At 43.5% G+C, this 21,663-nt stretch overlaps 1 protein-coding gene across 1 annotated transcript in view; it reads left to right on the forward strand.

Annotated features, from left to right (window-relative positions):
- Positions 1 to 1,972, forward strand: part of TNRC6C (trinucleotide repeat containing adaptor 6C) — a 200,569-nt gene extending 198,597 nt beyond the window's left edge. Inside the window, exon 24 of the mRNA XM_065415656.1 lies at positions 597 to 1,972. Within this exon, the coding sequence (XP_065271728.1) occupies positions 597 to 957 (361 nt within the window). The 3' untranslated portion in view covers positions 958 to 1,972. The remainder of the gene's footprint in view (positions 1 to 596) is intronic.
- Positions 1,973 to 21,663: the final 19,691 nt, after the last annotated feature.

Raw genomic sequence — 21,663 nt, forward strand, 5'->3', positions numbered from 1 at the left:
ACTTTCCCACAGCAGCCCCCACTTCCTCAAGATCCACTTCATCCTTACCTCAGGGCCTCCTTCCTTGTGCCTGATATGGTTTGTACTGCTCAGTCTCTCCAACAGTGCAACTTCCTCCTACAGCTCCTGACACACGCTCCCACCTGACTAACTGGAAGGCTTTTAACTAGTTTCAGCCAGCCCCTGATTGGCTTCAAGTGTCCCAATCAACCTAGCTGTCCTCCCTGCCTTCTGGAAAGATCTTAATTGGTCTTAATTGACCTGGAGCAGCTGCCATTTGCTTATCCTGCTAATAGGGATTTGTTTAGCCTGTGGCTAATATATATGTCTCCCATTACTTTACTATAGCCATCGGGCCTTGCCCCGTCACAATATGCTTGTACACTTAAGTAATTATGAAGTAGAATTATTGGGATGAAAATGAGTTAGGGGTAGGAGTTTTAAAATTTTTGAGCTGGCCTAATTTGACCTCCTCCACTGAATTCAAAATGAAAATGAGCTTATAAAAGTTCTCCTAGTATAAGCAGGCTCTGATACTTGTGAAAATAGTGTCAGTTGTAACCTTGTGTTTCACTGTGTTGTGTTGTTGTTGTTAGGTGTGTTTTGGGAAACACTACCATCTTGGCTGAGTTTGCTGGTGAAGAAGAAGTAAACCGTTTCTTAGCACAAGGCCAGCCACTGCCACCCACCTCCAGTTGGCAGTCCAACACTGGAACCAATCAGACTCGTATGGGCTCCACGAGCAGCTCTCATGGATTGGTGCGGAATGATGCAGGCCACTGGAATACTCCTTGCCTGGCTGGCAAAGGGAGCAGCGATTTGCTCTGGGGTGGGGTCCCTCAGTACTCAAGCAGCCTTTGGGGGCCCCCCAGCACCGATGATGGCAGGGTTATTGGCAGCCCAACACCTTTGAATACTCTGCTCCCAGGTGATCTTCTCAGTGGGGAGTCCATCTAGGAAAGAGAGAAACAAAGTGGAAATAACAATCATCAGCACTAAAGGAAAAAATTGTAACCCTTTCCAGTCCAGGGCTTCACGAAGAATCCAGCTTTAACAGATCAGACTGGCAGCCCTTTTTAGTACCTCTGTCCAATATCGAATATGAAACTTTGCAGAAGTCCTTGTGAACTGTTAATGAAACAGTATGGGCTACATTTGGTCAGTGTCACATGCTAATGACAGGTTTTATTTTTTTCATGGCTTTTTATTTTATGTCGTCTTTTTATGTTTGTATGGTGTTTTTAAAAACAAAGTATAAAAGCTGCTTAGAATAAGTATCATGAAGGGCACTTTTCAGAATTTGGGCTGGAAAGGGTTATTTTATCAACTTGGGGGGAGGGAGAAAATGAAAGCCTATTTTAAATGAGCCTGTGACTATTATGCACATTACCAGAGGCGGACCCAATAATCAGAAGAGTGGAGTGTGATATTCATCTTTGGTACAGAAAAGTAATGAATCCGAATGGTAACTATTGACTGTACAGGTTGAATTTGGAGGGTGGGGGTGGGGTATCTGTGTCCACTGCTCCCATGGATCTGCCTATGCACATTACCCTTGTTTCATTACTTTTTCATGTCATTTTTTTAAAATCCCCCAAAAATATAAAAAGTTTAAAAAAAAAAAACACATATCAAACATGCAAATACTTGAATCCAGCAGGCCAATAACAAAATGTGAACACTTTCTAATTATTACACTTCCAGGTTGGCATCAATACACACAAAACAGGCTCTAGGAATTTTTTTAAAGTTCATACTATGTGTTTGTGTTGGAACAGATGTATGTGTGTGAGTGAGCTTGTATGTGTGTGCGTGTGTGCGCGCCCGTGTGTGATTTAACAAAAGTGTGATTTTTTTTTTCTCTTATTCAGTATATATGCTTTTTATTTGCTCATTGGTCAAACGTTTAATTGTTATTAGCTTCTAACTTTGCACTGAGTGTCCGCAGCCCTTCTTGTAGCTAATCCTATATGTTAAAAAAAAAAAAAAAAAAAAAATTGATAGGAGGGGCCGGCGACAATTCATGTGTAAATGTTTACTCAAGGACTCTTATTGCGTTTTAAAAATTACAGTGTGTATCTCTGGAGAATAATATGTATATCTACCTTTAGCGGCTTTTTATTGTGGACTAATGCAAGAAAATTATTACCGGAGTATTGCACCATTTTCCATTCGGAATATAAAGTTTAAAAAAAATACTCTTGTTGAACTGTGGCCATAGATATTTGTAAAGAGTGGATAGTTCCCCTGCAAGCAGGAACACAAACAAGCACTTGGACATAGTTTTGACTGCTTTTGGAGGAGTCAGGAGTTTTGGCTCCCACCTGTTTACAGACCTTTTTTTTCTCCTTCAAACTTTAAAATAAAAAAGGAATTAAAAAAAAAAAAAAGAAAGAAAAAAAAAAAAGACTTCCATCGTAAAGAAACCTATTTTCAGAATGAAGATATGCTACTTCAGAGCTCTGGGATTGAACAGTGTTGTTGTATTATCCTTTTCTTTGGCCATTGCTGTGTACTATTTTTTGTTGTTTTCCTCTTCTTCGTCAAAGTGGCGAAAACTTTGTGATCACTATCTTGCACATGGTGGAAGATGTCTCAGGAAAGCCGGGTTTCCCGAGGAGCAACTCCACACCATTTCATGTATTTTTAAACCCAACTCCTAGCACTGAAGATATTATTAAAAATAAAAAATAAAAAAAAAATAAAAAGACAGAAGAAAATACCTAATCTAATGTGTAGCAGTTACATATTTACCAAATAATGGACTCAAAAGAAATAGATGTTTGAAGAGTGCTTTATATATTAAAAAAATTGCTTTATGTTTTAAAAAATGATCAATGTTTTTGATTGTTTTGAAAGGAAGAAAGACAATGGAATAACATGCCCTTCAAGTATGTTTTAAAAAATTATATGAACATTGTGCTCCCTGCCTGCTTGGATCAGGAAACTTGTGCATTACATTTTTTATTTTTATTTTTTTGGAAGATTAGCTTTTTAATGGTTTTATCAGATAAAAAGGGTCCTGCAAGATTGCAAATCAACAAAAGCTGGTTTTATAGAGGATCATGAACTATGCACAAACTGGGTTCAAGACTTGTTTTTTTCTCAAGTTTTAGTAGTGTATTTAGCTGAATAACCTTTCCTCAGAGTAATTGCATCTCATTGCCATTACACGCAATCTACATATATATTTTATATATATACACACACATAAAATATGTATGTGTGTATGTGCGTGTTTCCATACAGTACATAAAATTTTCCATGCTGAAGTTTAGCATTGAGTTGTAAAAAAACTCCTGATATTTTAAAATTGGCGATGGAAGTTAAAATTTCTGTTAAACTTTTTTTTTTTTTTTTTTTTTTGGCCTTTCATTTGGAATTAAAGATGTCTGTAACTCTGAGATTTTAAAAAAAAAAAGTTTGTGGCTTTTAATGTTATTTCTCCTCATAGAATGTGATTGTTAAAGAACATGCACCGAAAGTTGCTTTCGAGAGTACGAAGATTCTTTGAAACTTAATAAATTGCAGTTTTTTCTTGGCTGTTCAAATAAATGTGTATTTTTCTTTAATACAGGGGATACTAAAGGATTTTGTTAAATGTCAGTTTATTTCATGGAGGAAGTTTAACCCTTTCAATATTAATGAAGAGTTAAATGTGCAACCAGGCAAATTACTTCCATTATTAAAGTCCCGTCCTTTAAAGGTATGCTAATTGATGACTACACTCTCATAGTCTTTTACCAAATCACATTAGGAACATGTGGTGTATAAAAAAGCAGTTATCGCATTTTTGTTAGAATTAATTTGTTTCTGCTTCTGTTGTTTATCCATGCTTTTGTTTTCCTTTTAAATATGAATAGAAGCAGAGGTAATGGGACCCCACGTATCTCTGCTATAAATTATTATGATGAGGCCACCCGATTATTTTCATGTTTGTACCAACCAGGTTTTGAAACCAAGAGCCAGATCCTCAGCTGGTGTAAATCATCATAATTCCATTGAAGTCAGTGAAGCTATGATTTATACCAGCTGAGGATCTGGTTCCAGGTCTCCAGAGGTAAAAGGTGTATAACCCACTCTACTACCTGCCCTTTAAGAATTTTTTTAAAAATTGCAATATCTTCATAAAGGTAGTTCAGGGCATCTGAGAGGTTTTGAATTTTGAATACTGGAAGGGTTCTGATGGCAGTGTATTGCACTGGCCCAGCTTCCTAAAATTCTGTCACTGGCACAATGGCCAGTGATTCCATAAGTAATACATCTTCATTTAATAAGAAGGCTCCTTTGTGGAATAGAAACAGCTCTTAGTGAGTTTTGTGGCTAGTCTCAGCATATGACAATATTATCACAAATTATCAATTCTAGATATTGGGGTGATTTTTACTGTGTAAATACCTAAGATAGCTAGATCTGTCTATCTTGCTCATAAAAATGGTAACAAAAATTACATAAATACAGAGGTATAAACATGGTGTTTGGTTCTCTGTTTCCCATGCCCAAAGATGGGTGGTCCCACCCTTCTTTTTGCTTCTCTCAGAGATGATATTTGCAATGCACCTCTGGGAAGAGAGCTTTGCCTTTCTTCTTCCTTTGCTATCTTTCATGAAGAAGAATTCAACGTCAGATGTTCTCAGCCTTCAGTTGTTTAAACTTTGGAGTCCCTTACAGAGCCAGGTGTTTCAGTCAGCTTCCTTCAGGCTAGCAGAGATGGCTTTTTATAAAGTAGAGCTACTTTCAGAAATTAGAATACATCCTGTCAAAGCAAGAAACAAATGTGGCTTTTGGCCAAAATTTGATTGTGGTGCTTGTTGTGATTTTATTTTTCATTTTCAGTGTGCCACATTCATAGCTATTTAATGCATTCAGTGACATAAGATATTTCTTAAAGTTCATATAAAACCGCTGTTGATAATGCAGATTATTTTGTGTTTTAGAACTTTTACATGGAAATGCACTAGGGGCTATTGCTTTCATGTGTATGTTGCAGTTATCTTACACAGGGAGCCATGCAATGAGAGTGCTGTCTTCTAAATCCAGACCAAGAATGTTGCTCTTTCCTAAGCAGTCTGAAACTGTCAAACTTCTTCTTAGTGAGCTAAGGTGGGTGAGATAATATCTTTAATTAGACCAGCTTCTGTTGGGGGGAGAGACAAGCTTTCGAGCTTACAGAGCTCAAAAGCTTGTCTCTCTCACCACTAGAAGTTGGTCCAATAAACAATTATTACCTTACCCACCTTGTGTCTAATATCCTGTGACCAACACTGCAAACTTCCTTATAGTCATTTGTCCAGTCTAGTTTGTGGGTGGTGCCATCAGAGCAGATTGTTTTTCCCCTTCTTTTTTCTTTTGCTATTTCTGCTCCACAGTTGTCATCCTTGATAAATCAGTATATGGTTGTGTATGTGAAGGAGCATTTTAATTACAAAAAATTGTATACAAACATTTGTGTATGTTAAGTATCATTGGAGTTGAGAGAGTCTGGAAATAGAATTGGAACCCTCTAATTTTGGACAGCTATGATGTGATAACCAGAGGAAGGATCATCAGGGTGACCTGTAAGGACCTTCTCATATTGTATATGAACTGCTGCTAAATGTCTGTTAGAATTGACATGTAAAATGATGGCTGTACTAATTGTATCACTGTATTGATGCTGAATGTACAATCTCTTCACAGTTATTTTCTCAGTTTTCATGGAGGGGAGGGTTCTGAAAAATAGGCGTCAATATATTTAGATCCAACGAACTTGGTATGTAACTGTATGGATGCCTGCCCTACCGCCCCCACCCCACCCTCCGTGGAAAAAACCCCAACCTGGCAACTCCATGAAACGTCTGGAAACGTGAGATTCATAATGCTGTCCCTTGGAGGAAACTGTTCATAAGACTATTCAGGACCATTTTAGGGGTCCCCTCAGACTGTTTTACCTAGATCCTTGCATCTTGCATGAATGGCAGTAACTTACCAGCTGAAAGCTTTGTGGGGGAGACAAGCTGTTGTTCGCTAGCATTCTGTCTTTGTCCTGGAAATGGCCCCTTCCAGTTATATACCTGTGCTTTTGAACTTGCAAGGGGCTCCTCCAACATTCACTCCACTTTTTGAGAGGGAGGGTCCTCTCTAGTTTTCTGGAGAGGGGAAACTCTGCTGATGTGCCCACGTTCTAGTGGGGTGTGGGTGGCTTTGTCTAACATTCCACCCATTCTCAGGTTAAATATTGCTTGCTGCAGGTTGCCAGACTACATTCTCTAATGGCAGATTGAGTCCATGCAAACACAGTAAAGTTTCCCGTTTATATTCTCTTCTCCTTCCCCGCCTTTCTCCCTAATGGAAAAGTTTCATATGACATTTTATCTTCTGTGTGCCCCCAGTGTTTATTTTTACTGTCAGATGCATTGGAAACAATTTGCTTGTAAATTTTCACTGATGAAACGTGGTTCCAGTGCAGTCATGGTTTCAGGGTTATTAAAATGTTATAAAACATAATAGGCTGGAAGAGTCCTTTGCTTTTCAATAAATATTCTTTGTAGAGATGGGCTGGCATTAAACTAGCTACAGGTGCCGCCTAGTTTCTATAGGTAACCATTCACCTCCCTAGCTGGCTTACCCTGATACATGCAGCAGAAACTCGCATTGAAATTAACTGGGTGATTCATTTAAATGTTCATTTTTCAAATAGACTGACTTGTTAATCTTCAAAACTGTGCCTGCCTCATTTCTAACCCAGCTGCAGTCCTCAGCACTTTTCTGGCTATTCTGCCACCCTTCCCAATCATATCAGATAACTGTATTAAAACCAAAATAGACCACTAGAGAGTTATAGACTGACTTCTTCAGTTAGGAACAGCCTCTTCTGTTCATATCTTTGCAACAGGTGACCTAGTTTGGCTAACAATACAAATGGCTGAACATATAAATAAACCTCCTCAGACCCTGCTGGAGCAAAAAAAAATCATATGATTTCAACCGCCACACGCTCCTTCAACCTTTTCTCTGCACATCTGCAATCTCACTGACTGGCTTCCCTTACTGGGAGGCCCAGTTCTCTTCCTCCCTCCCCACAGGCTTCAAGTAACTCCCAATAAAGTCAAAGCATTTATTAACCTGCAGGGGAACAATTGGACTCCTAAGTACTGATCTTCTCCCAGTACAAGTTGTTTATCCTGCCTATTTACAAATAGTCCTCCATTTAGTGGCAGATTCAGCACAAGTGTACCATATGTAATACTAGGGTCAGCAGCTGTATTGACTATTATATTTTATTGTCCTAAAACTAGACAGACATACTATGCAGGTTTATATATGAGAACAGAGTAATTACTGAAAGTTCTTTGACAACTCACACAGTTGTGGAAGTATTAGTAACAATGCAAATGAAAGGTATTCAACAGCGTTCAAAGTGTGTCATTGTTCCAAGGTAAGTATTGCTGTGTAGCTCTCACCCCATCACGTCACGCTTTGGGAGAGATTCCAGAGTAAAAGGAAAGACCTCACAAGAGAATGAAGCAGACAAGCATGGAGGAGCTGGAAGGAGACATAGTAACCAAACTAGAAGGATGTGTCCAAGACTTAGAGTTAGTTTTAGACTGGTTGACCATGGATGAGCCCATTCTGCTTCATTTAAGTGCCTTTTTATCCCTCCTTTTTAACTAAATCATTTGTTTTTCTTCTGTCAACTTTAGTTCATTGACTATTTTCTATTTATGGTGTAAAAATGTGTCCAAATGGAGTAGGTTGGATTGTTCCACAACCAAAAAAAAAAAAAAAAAGTAAAATATGTAGATTGCTTTAATATTTTTTATTTCTTGCTCCTCAGTTAGGTTGCTACAGATGGTGGAAAAAATCCCATTGGGTTCAAGCACTGCTCCTTTTCAATTATGGTACTGCATCACTCCTTTACGATTATGGCACTGTATGTCCTGGGCAGGCCAAGATAAAGCTACATGTGAGAGATTCTCAGAGATGTCCCATCCTTGAACTTTCCTGTAAGTTTTCATTATCTGTCATTCTAGTCTAGCCAATGACTCAAGGATCAAATAATTCCCTGGATGGAAGTCAGGATGTACTGTATCTCGAGACACTTAGTTTCAGAATAATTTCTCAAGGATATTTGAACATTTTAGAAACACATTACTGCCTGGGGCCATTTCAAGTCATGGAGACACAACTACAGAATATCAGAGTATTAGTACACTAAACCAACACAGAGGAAGGGAAGGCTTGTATCTGTTGGGTAGATAAGCACTGATACATGGTGGCCTTTGCCACCATTATAATTCTAACACTACCTTTTGATCCATTTTATGGAATCCAAACCCTACTAGATATCACAGACCTATATTTGTGCACTCCACACCATTGTCTTCTCAAAATGTGGTCCATGACCTCCAGTGGCCTGGTGCTTCACAGAATGGATTTTAAAAGCCAAGTAGTGATGGGATTGGACTGTTGGGAGGAGGAATGTTAGCCATGAGAAAGAGGAGCTTTTCCAAAGTGAACCTCGGAATGAAAAGGTAGGAGAACTCTCTATTTAGAGTCTCACCCTCAGCAGAGGTAATATTGGACCTTTTCAAATCCGGCTACTTTCATTGTCTGTCAATATGATGCATTTAGGTAACAGGGATTCTTCTTCTCACATGTGCATTCTCCTGTGTGCGCACCCTAAGCACAGTCACCAGAAATTTTGCCCTTAGTGGTACCTGTTGGGGCTGCTCAAGTGCCCTCTGCTGCCATGTGCCATGATAGTCGCTGGAACAGCTTTCCTTGCATTCACAAGCTCTCTCTGTGGTCTTTTATTCTTAACTGTACACAGTTGTAGTTCTGTTTAGTGCATTTTGGTAAATTGGTTAGTTGTGTTTTTGTGGAGTTTTTGTGTGATCCCCAGTGCCAAGGGATGCTTCAGTCACTGGGCTTTAAGACCTGCGCTTCCTGTAACAAAGCTATGACCCTGAGCAACCTGCACTCAAGCTGCCTGAAGTACCTGGGAGAAACTCACATTGGGGACCGTTGCCAGATCTGCAGGGACTTTAAATCTCACACAAAAAAGCATTAGGAGACCAGGCTGAAGATTTTGCTCATGGAGGCAGCATTGAGACCTCTCTCTGAGTGAGGCCAGGCAGAGTCAGCACTGGGTACCTCGGCATCGGTAAGGAGTGCTCCTCCTACCACACAGAGTCCCAGCAATGATCACCATCCCCACTGCCTAGAAAAAGACACAAGAAACAGCCAGCCAAGAGGGAGCAATCCCCGGCACCAAAGACTGCCAGACATGGGGATCAGAATAGAGTGCATTCTAAGCCAAAGCGCTCCTCTGTCTCGGTACTGCAGAAGTCGGCACTGTTGACTCTGGCACCTGTGCAGGCACTATCGAGTCCACTACCAAGAGCCTTCTATATCTGTGCCACTATGTGTTACCGATACTATCTTGGTACCGACCGCATCGGAGGTGTTTGCCTCTGCCAGGGACCTTCTCTCACTGTCGGTAACAGTATCGCCAGCAGTACAGGCATTGGCATTATCGGGGTCAGCGGACAGCAGTGACAATGCAGGGTCCTTCAACATTTGGTACTGCACCCTTCGGTACTGTCAGAAGGGAAGCTGGCTGTGCTTGCCACAGTGCAGACCTCTTCACCACGGCAATGGTGGGAACGGCACCTGCTTTGGTCACCAGACAGAGACTCATCCTCTTCTGAGTCAGAGGTTGGGTCCTACTTCTGCCATCTGAGGAGCCATTCTCACTACTCCTCCAGGCATTTCCACACTTCCATGGACCAGGGCACAGGAGTACCACTGAGTGCATGGCCAGCCAGTCACTGGGGACTTACACCAGTCAAGGGGCCCTTTTGGAACCTCTGGTGGTTCCCCCCAGTTTGCAGGGCATATTTCAAGCACTGCTATTTGGTGGCCTCGGAAAGACAGGCAGCATTGTCCCACCTGGCAGCACCTGGTCTGGATCCTAGTACCAAGCCCGGTACCGAACTACAAGAGCTGGCTCAACCGGATCCTATGATACAGAAAGGGCATCCACAGCCACTGCTGGCCTCTTCCTCCTTGCCTAACGAGGCAGTCTCACTTCCATTGAATAACTATAAGGCTCACAAAGAGTTGTTAAAGAAGGTGGCCTTAAATCTGGGCATACGGATGGAGGTAGTAAAAGAGTCCTCCCACAGTCTAGTTGACATTTTAGCTGCTGCAGGCCCTTCAAAAGTAGTCCTGCCTCTCAATGAGGGTATTATGGACCCTGTTAAGACTTTGTGGCAGACCCCTGCATCCCTTCCCCCCACTTCAAAAAGAGCTAACATAAAAATTCAAAGACTTGTTCCCACAAGAGGCAGGCAAGAGTTCTCCTCAGTAGTGGAGGAGGGGAAATCAATGGCAAGGGCCTCTTGACAAGGGGTGCTAAATACTGCTGACTCAGCTGCCCGGTCCATTGCTTCAGCAGTTGCCATGCGCAGGAGTTCATGGCTACAGTCCTCAGGGCTCCCACATGAGGTCCAACAGACTGTTCGGGGCCTGCCCTTCAAAGGAACTTCACTCTTTTCAGAGTAGATGATTGCAAAGCTTCATGGGCTAAAAGACTCAAAATTCACACTAAGTCCCTTGGGCTATACACCCAAACTCCTTCAAGGAAGCACTGTAGGCCTCAACAGCCCCTTTGATACTCTGCCCCAGCTTCCCATGAGGACCTGCAGAGGAAGAGAGCTAGGGGGTTTAGGCATAGGCCACCACCTCATCCTACCTCAACGTCAATGCCTACCCCACCCAGTCATCCAGGGGGTTCTGAGCAGGCATTTTGATGGGCTGCTCAAGGACGCCCTACCAGTTTCTGTGATGTCAGACCCTGTTTCTCCTTTATTTACAAACCACCTTTCCCACTTCCTCAATGCTTGGTCCTGTATCACTGCGGACTGTTGGGTGTTGAGCACGGTAGAAGTGGGACATATCCTACAGTTTATTTCTATCCCTCCTTCCCACCCACACCTCTCCCTCTTCAGGGACTCCTCTCACGAAGAACTTCTGGTCCAGGAGATTCAATCTCCCCTTTGGGTGGGAGCCATGGAAGAAGTTCCACCGAATTTAAGAGGGAAGGGGTTCTACTCCCCATTATTTCCTAATCCCGAAAGCCAAGGGAGGTCTCAGACACATTTTTGACCTGCAGCAACTCACCAACTATCTCCAAGAAAATAAAGTTCTGCATGGTCACCATGGCATCTATTATCCCCTCCTTGGATTCTGGAGACTCTCTAAGAGATGCTTATTTTCATGTGGCAATATACTAGGGACACAGAAGATTCCTCAGATTTGTGGTGAACCATGCACACTATCAATTCACAGTTGTCCTGTTTGGCTTGTTTGCAGCTCCTCAGGTGTTTACAAAATGTATGGTACTAATGCCAGCTTTCTTGAGGAGGTTAGGGGTACAGGTCTACCCTTTCCTGGATGACTGTCTAGTCAAGGGCCAGTCCAGGGCTCAGGTAGTGTCCAGCATTTGACTTATCCAATCAACATTCAAGGCCCTTGGCCTTCTGATAAATGCAGAAAAGTCTGTCCTCGCGCCGGTGCAGAAGATAGAGTTCGTTGGAGTGATATTTGACTCTACTCAGGCCAGGACCGACCTCCCAGAGATATGTTTCCAATTAATCAGATCCTTGATAACATACCTCAAATCTCATCCTATCACAACAGCCTGAAACTGTATGCGGCTCCTGGGTCACGTGAATTTATGCACATACATGGTACAACACTCAGGACTGCACCTCAGACTCCTCCAGGCATGACTGGCCTCAGTGTACTTGCCAAGCCGTCTCCATCTGGATGCTATACTTATGATAGCTCGTTGGGTTCTCATCTCTCTAAATTGGTGGTTAGATCCTCTCACGATTTGTGTGGGCATTCCCTTTATACATCCTTAACCATCAGTGATTCTGGTCTCAGATGCATCAGCTCTAGGGTGGGGAGATCATCTGGGGCCTCTCGGAACTCAGGGTCTTTGGTCGCTGGTGGAACTTTCACTTCACATTGTCAGGGAACTCAGTTTGCCTTGCCTGTCAGGTTTTCCTGCCCCACATAAAGGGCAGAAACTTGTTTGTGCTCACAGACAACACTGCAGTCATGTTTTATCTCAACAGGCAAGGAGGAACTCACTCTTCCCTCCTTTGTCAGGAAGCAATACAACTATGGGAGTTTTGCATAGCCCACTCAATCAACCTTGAGGCCTCTTACCTTCCAGAAGTGCAGAATAAGCTGTCAGATTGCCTCAGCAGGTCTTTCTCCAGTTGCCACAAGTGGTCTCTTTGCCCAGATGTGGACAGAGACATTTTCTAACAGTGGGGGACTTCCCACATAGACCTATTTGCAAGCAGGTTCAACAGAAAGTGTCACCAGTTCTGCTCCCTACAAGGCCATAGTCCGGGTTCCATCATGGACGCCTTCCTACTACCATGGAAGGGACACCTGTACTATGCTTTTCCACCTATCCTGCTTGTGCACAGAGTGCTGCTAACGATCAAGCGGGATCGCAGCCAGCTTATTCTGATAGCTCCAGCATGGGCCCACTAACACTGGTTCTCCACTCTGCTAGGTCTCTCAGTGGTGACTCTAATCCCACTTCCCTTGCTCAAAGACCTGATTTCCCAGGATCACAGTCAGCTGCTCCACCCAAACCTGAGCTCCCTTCATCTAATTGCCTGGAAGCTCCATGGCTAAATTCCAGAGAGCAAGCTAGCCAAATTCTACTAGGCAGTAGAAAACCTTCCACCAGGGCTACTTGCCTCTCAAAGTGGAAGCAGTTCTCTGTCTGTGCATCCCAATGCGGAGTTTCGCATATGCGTTCATCCATACAAAACATACTTGAATATTAATTGCACCTGAAACAGCAAGGTTTAGCAATCTCCTCTATCAAGGTTCACCTTGCAGCAATATCAGCTTTCCCCCCTCGGGTAGATAACTGGTCTGTTTTTTCAAATTACATGTCTGTCAGATTCCTCAAAGGCCTAGAAAGGTTATACCCTCAAGTAAGAGAGCCCCTTCCTCCCTGAGACCTGAATTTAGTCTTATCAAAGCTTATGGGACCACCATTTGAACCTTTAGCAACATGCTCCCTATTATTCCTCTCCTGGAAGGTGGTTTTCTTAGTGGCCATCACTTCGGCCCGAAGGGTCTCAGAACTCCATGCCCTCATATAGGAGCACTCTGTATACAGTCCTCTTTAAAGATAAGGCGTATTTACAGCCTCACCCCAGTTTCCTCCCGAAAGTGGTTTTGCAATTTCATAGCAATCAAGCAATATTCTTCCTATCTTCTACCTGAAGCCTCATGCAAATAGGAATGAGTAACATCTTCACTTATTGGATGTTAGATGGGCTCTAGCTTTCTACGTAGAAAGAACTAAACTCTTCTGTCCACCCAACTGTTTATAGCTGTAATGGACAGGATGAAAGTTCTCCAATCTCTTCACGGACATCTTCGTTCTGGATTACTTCAGCAGCATTCTCAGCAGCATTCTTAGCGCAGATCCCTATTCAGGACATTTGTAAATCAGCAACCTGGTCATTAGTGCACACATTCTCCTCCTGTTACGCCATCACTCAACATTCCAGAGATGATGCCAAATTTGGTCGAGCTGTACTGTATTCCATGTGTCCATGAACTCCAATCCCTCCACCTATTCTTCTGCTTGGGAGTGCAATCACTCAAAAAAAAACGGCTACTAATCTTTAATAACTGTTGTTCTTTGAGATATGTTACACATGTCCATTCCATGACCTACCCTCCTACCCCTCTATATTGAAGTTTTCCAGAAAGAAGGAAATGAGAGGGTGCAGGGGTCAGCTGGGCGCTTTATACCAGTGCTAATGGCATGCGGCTGTAGAGGGTACTCAAGCCGCCCCAACAGGTACCACTGAGGGGAAAAATTCTGGCAACTGCTCGGGGCGCGCGCACCTAGAGGGGAATGGACATGTGCAACTCATCTTGAAGAGCAACAGTTACGGGAGGTTAGTAACTATTTTTTCTAACTGGCAATGGGTCTAATCAAAGCTTTAATAGTAATAGGTTTAATACCACAAAAACCTGTTGTTGAACCTTTGATTATACCCAGTGCTAACTTTTTCTGTTGTCTCTGAAAGAGAAGGGAGGTCAAATTCAGAATGGAAGAGCCATATTTCAGCACAAAGTACAAGCTTACTTTGATTGTGGAGGGATGCAATCTTTGGTTTTGTTTTTGCAAAACAAGTGGTGTTGCAGATTAGTACCTCATTTTATCCTTAGCCTCCACGTGTCAGGAATGCAGTTCAAGTAAGAGGATAGCCTTCCTCTCTCCGTCATCTGATAGCTACGGCCCCAGAGGTTCTCAAGGCTAGACAGAGCTACATCTCAGAGCTACAGCACCAGAGAATCTTAGGGCCAGACCCCTTCCCAGATCCCCTGATGCAGGATGGGGCACAGTTAAACACCCCAACCTGAGCTTGCTTCACCTCACAGCCTAGTGTTTCGATTGGTGTCGGAAGTAGCACGCTCTTGTTGGTCCCCTGTCCGGGCTATACTTACCCAGAGTAGAAAAGATTTGACTAGGACCTGCTATCTGGCTAAATGGAAATGGTTCTCCATCTGAGTATAGCATAGTCAGTCTCACCCAGTCTCTCAAAGAATCCCGATCATTTTAGATTACCTCCTGTCTCTAAAGAAAGCTGGTCTCTCAATCAGCTTGTTACAAGTCCACCTTGCAGCCATTGGTGCCTTCCTCCCACCAATAGATGGGTGCTCTGTCTTTACCCACCCAACTACAACATGATTCACGAAGGGTCTCATCAAGGCCTTCCCACCAGTTATTAAACCAGTACCACTGTGGGTTCTTAACCTTGTGCTGTCAAAAAGTACTAGACGTCAGTTTGAACCCTTAGTGACGTGTTTCATGTCCCACCTATCCATGAAGGTGGTATTTCTAGTGGCCATCACATCAGCCAGGAGGTTCAGCGAATTGGGAGCCTTAGGTGGGTACGGTATTTCAAAAGGACAAGATATCCTTTGGCCTTCAGCCTAAATTTCTCCCCAAGGTCATCTCCAAATGTCACCATAACTAGTGTATTTACTTACCTATCTTTTTTTCCAAAATCCCATGCTTATCCCGAAGAGAAAAGATTTCACTCCTTTGACATCAGGTGTGCACTGGCCTTTTACCTACAAAGAATCAAACCAATCAGACAGTCTCCAAGACTCTTCATCACAATAGCAGGGAGATCCCATGGTCAAGCTATATCCTCTCAAAGGATTTCTAAGTGGGTCTCTGTGTTATTGAGTGTTGACCTTAACTTACCTCCAGCCTCCTGGCAGTATAACACCCCACTCCATGAGAGCACATGCCGCCACAATAACATCCCTGCAGGAAGTCCCAATGCAGGACCTTTGCAGAGCAGCCACGGGGAGCTCTGTACACACATTTGCTAGACATTATGCATTAGTCCAGACCTCTGCTCCTGGTGCAGCAGTGGGGTCTGCCTCTTTGCTGCCAACTTCCTCGCACTTACCTCCAGTCTGAGCACTGTGGAATACACATTGGGATCAGCACCCAAAGAAGAAATGGAGGTTACTTACTGTAACTGGAAGTTCTTCAAGATGTGTGGTCCCCATCTGAACTCCACTACACACCCTCCATCCCCTCTGCTTCAGATCTGGTTAGATTCGTGGTAAGAGGAGGAACTAAGAGGGCATCTACCCATGCTGCCTCTTATATCGGTCGGGAGCTTGAGGAGATCGTGTGTGTGTGTGTGTGTGTGTGTGTGTGTGTGTGTGTGTGTGTGCAACGGACACTGCTTATTAAAATCTCCGGACTTGGGCGCATGGTGTTCATGTGTACCTAGGTGTGACTTCCACTTACAGTAAGTCATCTCCATTTTTTAAGCCAAGCTTATGACATTTTGGGGCTTGTCTCATGATTTTTGAATGCTTGGGGTTGGCAAGACTAGCATTTTCAGAAGTCAGACTCCTTCTGTGTCCTGTCAAAGGTCCCAAGCAGGGAGGATGAGGCCTCCTGTTCAGTCATAATGAAATAGCTATGTGCTTTCACTAGGGAGGTGTATGCTGCAGAAGGGTGTCCCTGCCCTTGGGGATTAAAAGCTCACAGACATAAAGGAATCTCCACTTCTTGAAGAGAAAAAAGCTGCCAGTCTCCAGTCAACGTTTACCAAATATTATAACATTGATGTCAGTAGTTCACTATACATAGCTTTTGGACTTAAGAGGGAGATAGTGAAGAGCCCTCAAGTAAGATTAGGGTGACCAGGGACCCTTGAGCTGAGGATGAAGCATTAAACGGATTTGGCTTATTAATAAGTCTTAGGAGGTTCTAGTTCAGGGAGTTATTTGCTGTGGCCCACCAAGCTACCCTGCCCCCCTCCCCCGGAGTTATTTCCTGAGGCCGCCAAGCTCCCCTCGCTCCTCCCCAGCGCACTGCGTCCCTGCTCCTCTGCCTACCTTCAGGCTCTTCCCGCCACCAAACAGCTGTTTGGCGGCACTTAGCGCTTTCCATGAGGAAGGGGGGAGGAGTGGGAAGCCGCGCGCTCAGGGGAGGAGGCGGGGCAGGGGTGGGGATTTGGGGAAGGGGTTGGAATAGGGGCAGGGAGGGGGAAGAGTTGGGGTGGGGACTTTGGGGAAGGGGTGGGAAGAAGAGGGGCAGGGACGGGGCCTCATGGAAGGGGTGGAGTGGGGGTGGGGGGGAGGGGCTTTTGTATCTTTGTATGAAAAGGTGTCAGTGATGCAGCCCTCAGGCCAATGTACTAGTTCTCATGTGGCCCTCATGGTGATTTGAGTTTGAGATCCCTGTTCTAGTTCAAAACCAGTTGTTTGGTGAATGAGCCTGGAGAACCAAGTGGTAAGGCAGGGTGAGTTGACTCTCTCACAAGGTCCTAGGAGCCCAAAAAAGAGCACCCCTGCATCTCCTTCTCTGTTAGTCCTGCCCAGATCTGGGCATAGCCCTGTTCTGGAATGAGAGATGCTCCTGGCACAAAGGAGGAGTTTGGTCATCCCTTGTAAACTGACTTTCTGCAATACACCCTGGCAGTCTGGAAGGCCACCCAGAAAATGATTTTCTAGATATATTTTGCAGTTCTCTTTTGAGTACTGCCCCTATGGGTGCACCACATCATGATATGCAACATCTAGAGCCGAGAGAGCAGCAGCTCATTTCTGGACTGAAGATGGCTTCTTGCAGGAAAGAAAATGAAAAGGTGAGACCAGCATCCTCCTCCCCCTTTCTCTTTCCATGTCCTTGTCCTGGCTTTGTGGATGCTGAGGTCACTTTGACCCTAGCTCTCTTGCATCTTTCTATTTGTGAAATCTCCAGGGCTTGTGTGGGGATGGGGGAGGATGTGAGGAACTGTGCAGCATGACTATATGTAGGAGGGAAAAGATGCATTTACTTTCATCTAACAAATTGTTCCATCTACATTGATACATTTCCCCCATCCCTCCCCACAACCATTAGTGGTTAAAGTCGGGCCTTCCTAATGCTTCTTCCTTCTGAGAGTAGCAAAGTACCTTACCCTTTTCTTGCCTTTTTGTTGGAGAGGGCTTGCAAGTAGCACTGTGGAATAAAGTATATGGGAACACTGGTTTAAGACCTTGTGACATGGTGCAGGAGCTCTTTCCATTCACAGGTGAGTAGGAGATTAATTCTTGGTTCAGGTCTTGCATAGGAACCTGGAGGAGATAATGAGACCAGGGAAGAGAAAGCAGACCCAACCATGTTCTCACAGGGAAGGCAGGAAACTCCACAAGAGTGCCTACCTGGTGGGAAAGAAGGCATGTATGCCTTGGAATGAAGACTGCATGTCTAGGCCTTGTCTACACTAGGGCTGAAATTTTCACATGTGGGTGCCAAAAATTGGGCTCTTATGCACATGTTAGTTACCTGAATAAGTGGCCTAGTCTTCTAAAGAGCTGAGCACTCACCAGCTCCTGTTCTCTTCAGTGAATGATATTGGGTACTCAGCATTTCAGAGAATTAGGGGACACAGTATGAATTTAGGCTCCTAACTTTTGGCACCTACTTTAGAAAACTTGATTCAAAGCAACTGACCATGCTCAGTAATGTGTGTCTTCTCCCCACAAAAAATGAATGTTACTGTAATGTCACTAAAAGGGGTGTGTGCTCTTACTTATGCCAGAAAGCCATCTTGGTTCAGGTGCTCCCCCAAGTTCTAAACCAAGTACAGTGCAGCCGTACCTGACTATCCAGTGCACAGTGCCCACCTCTAAAGTCAGCTTTTGCTATTTCCTGTTCTATGTGCAGAGGAAATGTCCTCTCTCTCTCTCTGATAATACTGCAGGGTAACTGGAAAATGTTAACTTCTAAATGGTGATGTGTGTGCACAAACCAGCACAGTGCATTGCAAGTTGTAGAACAATAGTAACATTTCCACTGACCAAGAGTGCAAATTCTGAATTTTACAATCTAACATTCAGCTTGCCCATGCTGACATGAAGGTGCAATCTAACATGTGGAACTTTTGTTTTTGGAGACCACCTGAGCATTCAAGCTTAAAGAAAAACCCCAACCCTGGCTTTTCAGAACTATTCATGTGAGTAATGCTCAAGCACTTGAATGTTCGTAAAAGTAAACATGAAATAGTCCCGTGCACATTGAAATAGAAGTTTACTTGGTATACAAATGGTTATTCACAGCTCTAGTAAGTTCAAGAAATTATCCTTCATGAAGGATTTCAGACATTAATTAACATTTTTAGAAAGTAATTAAATTTGTTACCAGACTTCTTGCAGTTTGGAATAGAGGAAAGAATTTTTGCAAGGCGTCCCCGTTTGCAATTCACAACTTCTACCACTGGATGGTGTAAAGAAATAGCTCTACCACTCATAAAAATCCAAGTTAGCTAGAAATCAGAGGTTTGGAAAGCAGAAGGCATTCCCTATCAGGGAGAGAGTGCATGTCAAGTGTTTAGAGCAGAGAACCATAGGCCAAGATCCCTGTGTTCTATTCCTGGGCCTGCTACTGACTGATTGTTAGGGGACTTCAGGTTAAGTCACGTTGGTCCCCTTCTCCATGCTTCAGTTTCTTCATCTGTCAGATGAGTCTTACCTGCCTTATAGCAGTAGGCCAGGCTTAACTAATATTGGTAAATCACTTTGAATTCATCCCAGGATAAAATGTGTTGTAGAAATAATGTATGTGTAATTGCTAATATTTATCACAACCCAACATGACATTTTTTTGAGATATTTAAGGGTCATATGAAGTAAGGCCATGCCAACAAGCACACATAAATACAGTAAAAAGTCCCTCACTCTCCAAAACTACTTCAGGTTGAATTGTTGTCCCATCCTGGTAGATGAAGCCTGACTGTAACAGTTGAAAGGTAGATATTGAATTTTGAATACAAACCTTTTGAAGGTGTGTCAAGTGTTCTGTAAAGCGCCAAACTTACTACAAAGTATGTATATTGATTACAGAGGGATACAGGTATTAATATATGTCATGCTAATTAAAAGAGCAACATTAATTTGGTCCCCTGGCATGTCAAGTGTCCACTAATTTTGGGTGCCTGACTTGACACACCTAAGACCTTATCTTTCCAGAGTACTTAGCATTTAGGTTTCTTTCTCCAATGCTGCTGCAGAACTTCAATAAAAGACCTTGATGATTAATCATACTAATTAGATCCTCTACTTGCAATTGCAGCTTTAGCAATGTAAAAAAAAATTGCTTTCTTGTTCAGCTGAGCGTTGGTGCCACATCTTTAGATCAATCAAAAGTTAAACTTTAACAGCCAGACCCAATTACCCATATATAACTGTCTTATATCTGATTTCTCTCCCCTTGGGCCAATGCTTCTATCATTGGCATAGAGTTCTTTCAAGATGTATCTTGATTATTTGTGTACACAGATTGAAGAGGAGCGTCTGACTGGTTTGATCTGATGCGCCCCATGATGAGGAACAAGGAATAGAATAAGGCACAGAAAATTCTTATCTGTAGATGACATGAGATTACACTGAGAGCCAACTTCAGATTTCAGAGCCGGTGATGCCCCAGGTGAGCCTAGAGTATAAAGAATGTAGGATTTGGGGTAGAGGGAATGATTTTATCAAGGAGAAAGGGTTATGATGAAAAGAGCTTTAGGATTTTCTCTATCGGGAGAGATGCCAATAGAAGGGCAGCCTTTGCTTTGGCCCGTTAGTGAAATATGTTTTTAAACTGTATTATTTGTAGTACAGTAGCACTTAAAGTCCCCATCTGAGACCAGGGCCACATTGTGCTAGGTACTGCACACCTAATGAAAGACAATCCCTGTCCTGAAGAGCTTTCACTCTAAATAGGCAAGTCTGAGGGTGGGAGGGTAAAATAAGGCACAGAGAAGGGGAGTGGCTTGCCCGAGGTCACACAGGTCAATGGCAGAGCCAGGAATTGAACCTGGAGTTCCCAGCCCAGTACTCTACCCACTGGACTGCACTGCTTCCTGAAATACAACAAGCAGGTAGAATTCTTGTTCGAATCCTGAACCCTACACATGAAAATAGCAAACGCCCACAGCCTGATCGCTAACTCAAACCATAGTTAATTATTTCAAGTGGATTAAAGTTAAGAAATCTCTTTTGCGCTGAGAATAGCGCTGGTGTAAGAGAGACTAGAATCTGGAGAACAAGTTGTTTTAAAGCAGCGAGTGAACTACAAGGGGTACCAGGGTGATACACTGAATGTGCCAGTTCAACCTGCAGTGAAGGCATTCCCTTTCCAGCCTGGCTTCCTCTGCGCCTTATCGCCTAAATGCAAGACAAAGGCCTCGTCAGCATGCAGGGACCTTTCATGGGGTGTGTTCAGCATGGAGTTATGATGCTCTTGTGTGTGTGCTGCACCATTAAATGCAAGGAGTCTGAGACTAGAGGATTTGAGTCTGCTATGAGCAGGTTCCAGATGGGAAGTTGTCCTCTTTCATTCTCTCCCATGGAGGGCTCACTTCTCTCCTTCGTCTCTTGTTTCCACGACTCCCAAAGAAGTCCCCTAGACTGAAAGTGCCTTTGTATGGGAAACCTCTTGGGGAAACCTGTCTCTGCTCCTGTGAGTCTGATGGGGAGAGTGAAGGTGAGTGGTACTTATGCCAAATGGAATGGAGCCAGATGCTGATGGAGTTAGAATTCAATTGGAATTCTGATCCAGCCTCTCCCAGGCTGCCCTCTCATCTGATGCTGCAAATAAATCTGATTCAATAACCATCCCATCCACCTCCCAGTGAGTTCTTCCCCTCCCAGCAGCCTCCTGCTCTGGCCCAAACTGTCCTGGGGTGAACAGAAATTGTATATTCTGACAACATCAGGCATGGCCAGCAGAGGGTACTGTTGCTTTGTTTTAAGCAAGCAGCAGCATCACTGTACAAAAGGCAAGAGGTGGTATAATGCAGACAGGTTTCCAATGCCAGAATGTCAAAGGCTGTAGTTTTGTTTGTTTGTTTTGGCTTTTTAAATCCTTCAGGCACTTGCTTTATTACTGTATCTACTGTGCCATTGGGGAAAAAAATAGAATATTTTCCACATGTAAGTGGGGTGGATATATACTTTACGGGTACCTTCCTTGGTATCTAGAGTCAGCAGGGCTGATGAGAGAAGAGAAAAGGGGGAACTGTGTTACCAGGCCCCTGAGCTCAGGTGAGGGGGTGA

Source organism: Emys orbicularis, chromosome 13 (genome assembly GCF_028017835.1).
Source record: "Emys orbicularis isolate rEmyOrb1 chromosome 13, rEmyOrb1.hap1, whole genome shotgun sequence".
Lineage (NCBI taxonomy): Eukaryota > Metazoa > Chordata > Testudines > Emydidae > Emys > Emys orbicularis.